Genomic DNA, 11,297 nt, shown 5'->3' with positions numbered 1-11,297 from the left:
TCTGCTATAAATATGTTGATAGGGATGAAAGATTAAAATTAAGTTATATCTGTGCAAGACATTTTTATAGAGGTGTACTTATCTCCATAACTAATACTGGTGGGATTATATCACTTTAACTATACTGCTTAGTTTAACTGTACTGGTATAGTTTAACTATATTGGTATATACACTTTAACTATACTTATATATACCAAACTGGTATTAACTGTACTGGTATAATTAAAGTGATACAACTTTTTTTTGCAGACAAGGCCTTAACATCTTAGGCAGAAAATTCTCCAGGTTGCTACATCCACAGAATATTTTACTCTAAATGTAGCCAGGGCTGGCATAACTGACCAGGGAGCACAGGTGGCAGCCTAGGGTGGCAAATTGAAGGGAGCAGTAAAACTGGTGTGCCAGCACTTCTCACACATTCATTGGGGGCTGCCTTGGGAGTCTGGGCATGTGCAGAAGTGAACAGGATGGCTCCCAGGTATGTTACAAGGGAGGGTGGCAAAAAATCTTGGGCTGTGCCTGAATGTGGCCAAGTAAAATTATTTAGTTTTAATTCTTTGACAGCAAGAGGAGAGCTGACTGCTAATACTGTTACAGTGTGTTTGCTGATACTATGTGAAACTGGGTAAAAATGATACCACATCCAGTCTGGTATTATATTGTGCACAGGGGTAGGCAACCTTTTCTGGCTGTGGCCCAGAATGACCAATCCTGCACTGGAGGCATTAGGGTGGTGGCACGGGGAGCTTGCTTGTAGCCGGCATTCATCCCCATGGTGGCATGGGGAGAATGCCCACAGAAGATGCCCCCTGCTGCTGAATGCTGCCGAAGACCCACATCCTTGAGCTGGATCCAAAGGTTTTGTAGGCTAGATCCAACCCGCAGGCCATAGCTTTAGCATTCACTAAGTATGTGCAGAGCAAAAGTGAATAGATATTTTGATTTATTATTCATAGTCTGAAATAAAATTATGTACTTGTCTCAGTAGAGATGTAAAATTTTTTCATCAGCTGAGTTTACCCACATGCCAGTTCTAGCACTTCAGTAATGTTTTGTTTTCACTGATGCTACATCACTTTTTAAAACATTCATAGAACGTGGCATTTAATTTCCTGTCCTCTTTTGGAAAATGTTCTAACCCCCAATTTAATCTTCAATGGACATGTCAGTTTTGTAATGATAATAAAATGAAGAAAACACTGCCCTCTAGAAGCCACTTTGGTGAACACAATCAAGAAAGGGAGCATTTTAGTGAATGAACAATACTCATTTCTGCTGCAGTTAAAATCAAATGCAGGAGTTTACTTCAGTTTCCTGATTTTTATTGAAGAAAACTTGTTTTAATAAATGCTAAAAAGCTAAAGGTCTTGAAGGAGACCTCAGCCTAATAGAAGAGGAGTGAGAGATTTAGTTAAACAACAGTTTATATTTTTGAGCATATAAATTTCCCTTGAGGTGGCTGCTCCTTAACTCTGTACCTTTTCCGAGTGCTGTGATCTGTCAGAGATAACAACTGAAACATGAGATTTGCTCTAATTGATCCCTAATGAATCTTACTTTCTACTGAGCAGCAATATGATTTTTTTTCTCCAAGTTAGCCTGTGTTAATATTTTACTGTGGCTAAGTTCTGTGCTTACATTCATATGAAAATAAGCACCGCCTATCACATACACCATTATTTTGGAACAGATACTACCTCTGTGTAAAACTCCCATTGAGCCAATTCCTGTGGTCTTTATGCAATGACAGTCATCTTGGTAAATAACTGAGTTTGATCCATAGACCTCCAGAGTTAACACCATGCATTTTCACAGACTGGGAAAAAAGCTAGATTCTGTAGCTTGTAGGCAAGGCAGAATCACATCTTCTGTGAATTAAGCATAGAGAGCAACACATAACACATGCTGACCATGAGATTACATACTTCCTGAGAGCTAGATTGTTCCATTTAGGCACAAATCACAATAACATAATATACTTATACATGCTTACCCCAGTGGATGCTCAGCATGGCATCTTGCCAACTCCTAGACCCACACAGGCTGCACGCTTAGTATTGCATTACTTTGGGTGATGCCTCTTATTCCCACTAGTTAACTAAGTAACGCTCAAGGAGGTCAAGGCTGTGGCCCTCCCTTGTGCCCTGTCCCTGTCCATTTGGGGCATCACGCATCTTCAGGGAATTCAGGGGAACATTTTCTCCCCTGCTCCAATGTATATGTGCTGTACTTCCATTTGGCTCTCTCTGAGCACAAAGTAGTGAGGAAAGCTCTTACATATACATACACTGTGTAGCCAAAAGTAGGGGCTGTTTTTTACACAGTATTTAATTAGTCAAATTCCCTTTCCCTTCTATGAAAATTGATTAAGGGCCTCAAAACTTGATTTGATACTTATTTCCTTTTGGGCTTGTCTACATGAGACACTAACTGTACAGTAGCCTAATAACACTGTGCAGTAGCGTGCTGGGCAAAAACCGTGCTAATACGCTACTGTGAACTAGTATTAGGCTACTGCTTAGTAAATGTCACTAAAAAGCTGTGCACCAGTGCTACTGCGCAGTAGCGAGAGTTACTGCACATTGACTTTGTACTTGGTTAACCAAGTACTAAATTTAATGCACAGGAACTACAGCACATTAATGAATGTGTAGATGCACCGTGTGAGTTTAACTGCTTTGTTTTCCCATTTTGCTCAGGACTTCATGATCTGTCCCATATTCATTAAGTTGCTAAATAAACTACTCATCAAAGCAAATAGTAGACAGGGATACAAAAAATAGCTTTAGACAATAAAAAAAACAATGTTTGAGTAGGGCGTGTTTCCGTTTCCCAGCAGTTATTTTATTTCTATATGGCCTGAGTGAGCACAGGTCACAAATTAAATCTGCAACTGCTGTTTAGCTGGATTGTTCTTGGTGAGCTAGACCAAGGGCTAGCAACCTACAGCCATGGGCTAGATCCAGTCCACCAAGTAATTTTAACCAGACCAGATCTCAGTAGGAATGTAATGGTTGGTGGTGTCAGTAATAATTCAGTGGCAAGGAGAATTGGTGGTGGGGGAAATGGCAGCAGTGGTTGAGGCCTAAGTGGTGGCCCTCCTTCAGATCAAGCTGTGTTAACTCAGCCTGCCACTGCTAAAAGATCGCTGGCCCCTGAGCTAGACTGCTTGAAATCCTGATTCTAATAACTCCTGCCCATGCCATTGTCAGGGTTTTGCCTTTTTGACACTTCTCAATGAAAGTAAGTTCCAGTCTGAAAAAGAAGGCTGCTGAACTCAGGAAGATGAAATCCATGTTATGAAACTTGTGGGGAGGAGGCAGGGGGGACATACACAGAGTCCGGTGGCATTAAGCTAGGTGCCTGGATTAAGGAGGCCTTCTTCATAGAGCTCCGTCTGGGAAACTGGCAATCTGTGAGAGCACAACACATTGTAGTTAAATTCTTTATTCTTGGCCTCCACTTCACCTTCTCAAAATGAATCTCCTGGAAATCAGGTTTGGGTCAGGCATGTGAAAGCTGATAGCAAGTTCAAGTTCAGGTACAATAAAGGTCTTATGCACAGAATGTGACAATTCTCTTTCTGGAGCTGCCTTCCTGTTTTATTAATGGAGGCCACATGATCACGTTCATTTGTATACTTCATAAACCTATAATGGCTTGCCGTATGAAGACTTCATAATCTGCATCTAATCTTGATCTTGTGTGTAACTCAACGCCTTTGCTACCTCTGACTTGTGAGAGAACAATAGGCCAAAGCCAAACAACCTCTTTTCTCTGCAGTAAAATGAGAGTGTGCTAATCATTTCTCAGTTATTAACCTATCCTTAGTTGATCTATAGAAGGAAGAATTGGTTTTACAGCACAAAAGCAGGCCCGTGTAGGAAATAATAGCATCATGCTAGGAAAGGTTCCACCTGCCTATAAGTAATACATCAGTTTTATATGACAGAAACCCAGTAAAAAAACAGCATGAGTAGACTGTATAGGACCTTTCTATATATTTCCTCCTACTCAGTGCTTCCTGTAATGTGTATCTTACATCAATCTTTTATGCCTATTTTAAAAAGATTATGTAGCATTTACATGAGCAAAAGTTTTATCCTGTATAGGGGTGAGCAATTTCTAGAAGGAACTAAGCACCTTCAATTTGCCATGACCCTAAGGAGAGAGAAGGGCATTCAACCCCTAACTATCCATTAAGGAGGAATGAAATAATTGGTCAACAGCAGGCCCTTTATTACTGAACTTAGACAACTTTGCCACATGGTATGCATTTTTTATTTTAAATTCAATTCCATTTAATTAAATGCCCCATGATCACCTGAGTTTTGCTTCTGATTGATACCCAGATTGCTGAGGTAGGTGATTTGAACTCTGGTGAGGTATCTCTAGTAGATTCTGGTGGGATGCATAACTGATCATCCACATGCTGCTGATCAGGGGATGGATTTTCTCTATCTAGCAATAGAAAAGAGCCCATTAGAGACCCAGAGCAGCCAGGGGAGAATTCCCACTGGTTCAGCCTTGGCATATGGCATCTTACATCTTACAGCCTTGGCATATGGCATCTTGTCCTCTGAGGGCCCCACTGCAAATCCTGGCATAGAGGACAAAAGAGCAGGATACAGAGGAAGAGATGGCTCTGAGTGGCACTGCTTCATATAGGCCAGGGAAAGGGAGGTGCTGGGGCAGCAGCCCTTTGTCTGTGTGTGGGTGTTGTGGGGGGGGGGAGGAAGGATGAGGGGGCAAAAACAGCTGCTGCCACAGCATCAGCTCATCTCACAGCCACCATCAGCACCATGGCAGCTGGCACTGCCTCATGTGTTGTAGCTGCCTTAGGCGCAGGACTGCCCTCTTATGTCTCTGCCTGTCTCTATTTGCCTAATTCCAGAGCTGTTACTCAAGGGGTCTGAGCATCCCCTTCAGCACCCATAACTGGGAAGGAGAAAAGTTGGCTTGAAAGTACTGCACCTTCACTTTCTTTCTATGGGCCATAGGTTTCCTCCTCTCTTAGGGACTCAGCAAAACATTCCAAGCATTCCTAAGCGAACTGGTTAATCAGTTAATGATTTGATACAAGCCTTTTAAGAAATTTAGCACTTGGGTTAAGGACAGAAATTACACATAAACTGGTATAAGAGATCAGAAACTGGTTCAAATCCATAACACAACAGAAGTTCAGTACACACAAACCATTTTCAAAATGGCTGGAACTGGTTTAAGATAAACCTGGATGGATGAAGTATTAGACTTAACTGATTTTGGTTAAATCAGTTTATTGAACTTCTGTCCCTGATCCCCTCCAGGTTCAAGTTAACTCACAGTCCCTGAGCATCCCAGGATGCTTTGAACCTTCCCTGCAATACCTTCCCTCGGAGATGGGAAGCTTCCCTTGCTCCAGCTGACTTTTGGCCTGGGCCAGTGCATGTCATTCTGAAAGTGAATGTCTGTTCACTTGCTTATCTGTTTGATCTACGCAGCTTAGACTAACCTACGAAAATCAAATCAATTCAGCCTTGGGCTTTTTGACTTAGCCCCGGTGTCAAACACTTATTTTTATCCCAAATTATCTTAGTAATGCAAACTGATCAGTCCCCTATAGTTAAAATGAACTATAATGTACATGATAGTCCATTGATTTTTTTTTTAAGATCAAATACAATGGTTTTTTTTGTCTGCACTTGATGAATAAAGTTCTGCTATAGAGACTTTCCCAAAGAACTGTTCCTGGCAAAACGGCTTCCGTTTCCTTTTGTTCTCAATGAGATTGAAGCTAAGGGTACTCTTTTTTTTTTTTAAATGCGCTTTTTAAAAAATAGACACGACCTTCTGGTGTTTCTAATACCCACACATTGAAAGTATATTAAATTATTTGAGGTACTCATGGAGATCAAATTTGCAGCAGAAATAACATTATAATTATCAAGATGGGAATACATTATCTATGGAAGCAGTTTACAGTACAGTGATTATAATTATATAGGTGTCACACTGCAATTATTGCATAATTACATTGTGATTTTTTTTGATACACATATTTACATTTAGCTCTTATAGCTGGAAGTATTACTGCAAGCTTGAAAATAAATATATTATAAATGTTATGTAATTAATGTACCTGAATCCAAAAAATACATGTATATGTTTGAAATCAAAGGGATAATAATATGTAATTCTCTTATGGTTTACCTTCTGATTGCACAAATTACTGCTAATTAGAGCTCAAAAACCATGAGCACATTTTATACTGTAATTACAAGTGTTGATTGCATTGTAGTTACAGTTGCTGTATTATAAAATGCAACCAGATTTACATTTAACCATTTTGGTGACCCTTGCAGTGCTCACTGGGTCCATGGGACATGTTGTGTTGGGGCAAATTCAATAGAACGTGTTAAATACTTGTCTATAGGCCTATACAAGTAGCTGCTGGTCTCTTTTTTTTACTGGATGTGTGCCAGATGCTCAGAGGGCAGCAGAAGCAGTTAACGATTATAGTGAACACACATAACCAGGAACACCTTCATCAGAGATAAGTCTTTAATCATGGCAGGAGAGTTATTGAAAAGGAAATACAATACACACTAGAAATGGAAAGCAGAATTGCTTTGGGCCATTGTTTCACAATTTTGGTCTAGTCTGATGACTATTGGTCTGACAGGGTTAGAATTGCTATCAATGAATTGCAAGAAGTTTGTAGAATGCAAGAGAAAACTGTCATAAAACAGGAGTTGGGGACAGAGGCCTAAAGTAGGGTAAAAACTGTCACCATGCAGCCTTGACTTATTGCAGATACTGTTGAAGACAGCATATTAAACTTTCTGTTTGATAGCCATGCCTTTCCATATCAGATATTAAAGTATTAAAGTCAGAGTATTAAAGTCAGGAGGGAATAGAGCGATGCAGAAATTGTTAGCATATGAGAGAGGTTCAAAAAGAACAGAGCTTGGAAGGAGGAAAGACGGTGTTTATTCCAAGTGCCTGATTCTCCCCTGGTAGAAGGGACACCTATTAAAGTCGGTGCTTGTTACCTGTGTCTTACACAGAGAGGCTATGTCTGGGGGGTCTGAACTGATGTGATCAGCAGCTCTCACTATTTTGCTTAACCACATGCCCTCTCTCTATCAGCTCTAACAAGTGCTCAGCTCCCTGAGAGATTCACTCCCCCAGCCACGCACCCCAGGCGCTGATTCCTCACTGATCTGTACCTTAGGCACTCATTTACACCAGTACAAGACACTACTGTTCCAGTGTGATAGCAGCGCACCATCCCTCTGCCCAGGTGTAATGGCAAACATACAAGGTGCTCACAAGGGAGAATTAACCTACTCTGCAATGGAAACAAGCTTTCCTGTTCTTCTCTTTTCACTAATGCTCCCTACTGGGGGATGTCAGAAATAGTAGTTGAAACACAGAAAGATGTTTAAGAGCAGAACAAAGCGATTTGCCTGAAGGCTGATCCAGTGGTTTAGGTACCAGGAGCAGTCTCCTCCCCTGTGTATTAACCCCACCTCTCTCCTACTGTGGGCTATTTTGGGCTGGCAGTGTGAGCTGCAGCTCTGACAGATGAGGATACTACACTACAGCACAGCCCAGCAGCACTTGTTGCTCTGAAGAACTGTTATAAATATAACCGTGTTTCTTTCTTGGCCGGCTGCATTTCTTTTTTATTTATTAGACTGGAAACTTATTTTCTTCACCGGAGGGGAGTTCTAGCAACACAAAAGACATGTTTTAAAAGCTTTGTGGGAGCTGTTCGTGAAAGGAAATCTAGCTGCTGTTCAACTGAAACCTTCTTTTGCCTTTTAATATAAGGAGAACAGCTCCTGGCTTTGGAGGGGTGGGGGCTGAAAAATGACAGACTCTGGTGCTGCAGATGGGGAAGGAAAGGACCCTGAAATTGAGCTCTTTGTGAAGGTAAGTCGCACTCTGACCCTGTCAGACTCTCCCATCAGCTGGGCTTTTATTAAACAGCCAAACTTTCACTTTCTGGCACAGTGCCGTAACAGCACTTTGACAGCAAACACTGTCACCAGGCTGCACTTCCCATCCCTAATGCTAGTAGTGAGGTAGTGTTGTTGAGTGCGAGCCAGCGTGCCTTTTCTGTTTTATTGTTTGCCTTCTCTTTGTACAGCTTGCCCTGCATTTTGCTGGCATGCTGCCTGCACTCTGCCATGCCCTTGCCCTGCCTTGCTTTTCCCTATCTGTGCCAGGCAGGGAGTGAAGAAACAGGATCAGGGGCTGCACAGAGCAGCCCCCTGAAAGAGGTTGACAGGCACCACTGATCTCCGGCAAGGCAAATAGTGATCCCATTACCCTGTCAGTTTTTTATCTCTGTCTTTCATTATCGCTCAGAAGTGAAGAACAAGCCAGATTTCAGTCCTGCTTACATGGATGTCAGTCTGGGGTAAGCCCATTGATTTCAATACTCTGGATTTTTACCAGTATAACTAGAAGCAGAAACTGGCCTGATGGCAATATAAGGCAGTAAAGGCACTTGTATAACAGGATTCCAAATGATTTAATGTCCTTGAGAGTTGCTGTGGGTCATGATCCTGCACCACTCAGATCCTTGAGAGTTTTGCCATTGATTTCAAGGGGTCTGGACTCCAGGCCACAGTGCGTACAACTTTATTAATAGCAAACTTAATGCAAAATGTATCTATGTGAGGAGCTCTCATTTGGTGACCTTTAGGGCATATTGCAGAGCTTCTCTCTGTTCATTTAGGGTGGAATCTACTGAGGCTAAGTTAGTTCCTATGAAATAAATGGAAGGATCAACTTTGATTTTAAATGGAGTTAGATCAGGCCTTTGGAAGGTGTCGTGTGGAGCAACTAGAGGCAAAACTGAGCAGATGTATATGCCTGGGCAGTGGGTGGGCTGTCACCAGCAGTGCTAGTGCAGGCTGGCAGCAGCGATGGCTGCTATTTTTGTACCTTCCCCCAGCAAGTCAGGACCTGGGGGTGGTGCCTCACTCGCTCCCCTTATTTTTGCTAGTAAGAGCAAAAGGGAAGGAGGAATCTTTGCACCAAGCCAGATTCGGGCTCCATGATGCTGGGCTTTGCAAGACTGCTGTTCCAGTCTGCTACCTGGAATACACACCTACATTTACAGTGATTATCTGTAGCTTCTTCACTTGTCTTCCATCACCCCATCCTTTACTCTGGTCTTTCATTCAGAACCAGCATGGAGGTATTTTTCATAGCAGGTAGCAAGTGCACAAGAACTCCTGGCTGATCACTAACCCAGCAAATTCTTCTTTCTGGGATTAGGTGCTTGCTCTGGCCACCTTGTTTCCTGGAGTGTCTCACCCCAGGCATTTTCTGCAGGAATCGGTTGAGTGGAGATGGTTGTGTGCTGGGACAGTGGCGGTGCTTTGTTGTCATTCTAAATGTGCCCTGGAATGTGAGACTTTACTTGATTGCTTGTTCTGCTTAGAAATGGATGCTGAGCCTGGAGTGGAGTGTGTGAGATGCATTCTCCGGCTAGGATCAGTTACTGCAATTTGGACCATTTTTATAAGGCTCAGGGGACTTCACTGGGGTTAGGTTGTCACCCACAGATTTTTAAGTCTGGAAAGGAGCATTATGGTCATCTGGTCCATCCTCTTGCATAACACAGATCATAGACTTTCACCCAGTGGCTTCTGTATGAAACCCATACGTTGTGACTGGGTTAAAGAACTATGGCTGCATCCTCACATTCAAAATAATCCTCCAGCCCTCAACCATTTGAGTTTGAAAAATGTTGTCTTTAGGAATTTAAATTATTTGAATCATTAATGAATATTGAGTTTACTTGTGGTTTTGGAGAGGTGGTACTTACCCATGTTAAAAATCCAAAGAATGTAAGTAGTAAAAAAATAACTATCACATGAAGAAGCATGCTTTACAGAGTTCCATAGTAAATAGTAATAGCTACGAGTTTGAAAAACCAAGATGAGATGTAGAGACAAATCAAGGAGTATAAATAATGGGTAAACAATATGATTGCAGGTGTAGTTAGAGATGGAGATCTGGTGAGGAGGAGAGATATAGGAAGGCTTGTCCAGAAGGCCCAAGCCACAAAGGAAAAGGTACTTATACCAGCTATGGCAAAACTGTGTGGAAGGACAGAAATATGGCAGTTTGTAGTATCATACAATCCTAGAGTTGGAAGGGACCTCAGGGTCCTGACCCCCTGCACGAACGCAGGATGTGCTGTTCCTAAACCATCCCTGCCAAATGCTTGTACAGCCTCTTCGTGAAAACCTCCATCAGAGGATATTCTGCAGCTTCCCAGGGCAGCTTCTGATGATAAAGTCCAAAATTGCATGTGCTTGTTTTGTAGCAGCATCCCATTTCTGACTTAGGTTGAATTTAGGGTCTGCCACAAACCCTCAAATCTTTATGAGCTGTGTTACTGTGCTTCTAATTATCCCCATTCTGTATTTGTGCATTTGGGGTTTTCTTTCCTAAATCTAGCATCTCTGTTGAATTTTGTTTTGTCACATACAGGCCAGTTCTCCAATTTGTCAGGATACTTTTTGTAGCATAGCTCCAACGTGTTTTTAGCTCCTTCTAGTTTTGTGTCACCTGCAAACTTGATCAGGGACCTCTATTTAGCATCCACTTCATTCATAAAAATATTAAACAGCACCAGACCCAGAGCAGACCCGAGTGAAATTCCACTTGAAACATCCTGCCATCGATCCATTTATAGTTACTTTTTGCTTGCAGCTATTCAGATAGTTATGTATCCCCCTAACAGCAAGAGAAGCAGAAAATGTTGAGAGGTGTGTTAGCAAATGAACAAGAGCAGCTTGAACAAAGCTTTAAGAACAAGGACTGAAATCCTTGTTCCACTGAAGTCAATGGGGTATTTTACCTATGATTTTAGTAGAGCCAGTATTTTAGTCAAGGTAAGGAATGGTTGTAGAGCCAAAGAAGTTATGTGAAAGTGGAGTGAATGGACACCTGTGCGTGTGTGTGGGGGTGGGGGTTGGTCTGTATAGGGAGTGGAACAGCCTATAAGCAAAAACAAGCAAAACCGAATGGCAGTTCATCAGTCGGGCCCTAATATGATTGGCTGTTGGCTAAGGAGAGAAAGCTGCACGATTGTTGTATTTTCTCTTTCTGTTAAGATGCTGCTAGAAACAGCTCAGCTTTATGGGCTTCCAAGGTAAGAGAAAACATTAGCAAGGCAGGTGAGTCAATGGCTGTAAATAGAGGAGGAATGCTGTAACTTAATGCAGGCTAGATACCTTCTGAAACATGCAGTAGTTTAGCCAGCACTGACAGCACTTTGGTCAGT

At 42.0% G+C, this 11,297-nt stretch overlaps 1 protein-coding gene across 4 annotated transcripts in view; it reads left to right on the top strand.

Annotated features, from left to right (window-relative positions):
- Nucleotides 1-7,547: 7,547 nt before the first annotated feature.
- The window catches only part of CLIC5 (chloride intracellular channel 5), a 79,845-nt gene continuing 76,095 nt past the window's right edge, over nucleotides 7,548-11,297 (top strand). Inside the window, exon 1 of one of the 4 annotated variants that reach the window (XM_025209582.1) lies at nucleotides 7,548-7,921. In XM_025209582.1, coding sequence (XP_025065367.1) covers nucleotides 7,859-7,921 — 63 coding nt within the window. In that variant the 5' untranslated portion in view covers nucleotides 7,548-7,858. Of the gene's footprint in view, nucleotides 7,922-8,156; nucleotides 8,412-11,297 lie in introns of those variants that run through there. The other 3 variants (XM_025209583.1, XM_025209584.1, XM_025209585.1) reach the window with 3 other exon arrangements.

Source organism: Alligator sinensis, unplaced genomic scaffold, assembly GCF_000455745.1.
Source record: "Alligator sinensis unplaced genomic scaffold, ASM45574v1 scaffold1156_1, whole genome shotgun sequence".
NCBI classification, from domain to species: Eukaryota; Metazoa; Chordata; order Crocodylia; family Alligatoridae; genus Alligator; species Alligator sinensis.
The sequence above is the reverse complement of the archived record's forward strand: the minus strand, read 5'-3'. Positions and strand labels throughout refer to the sequence as shown.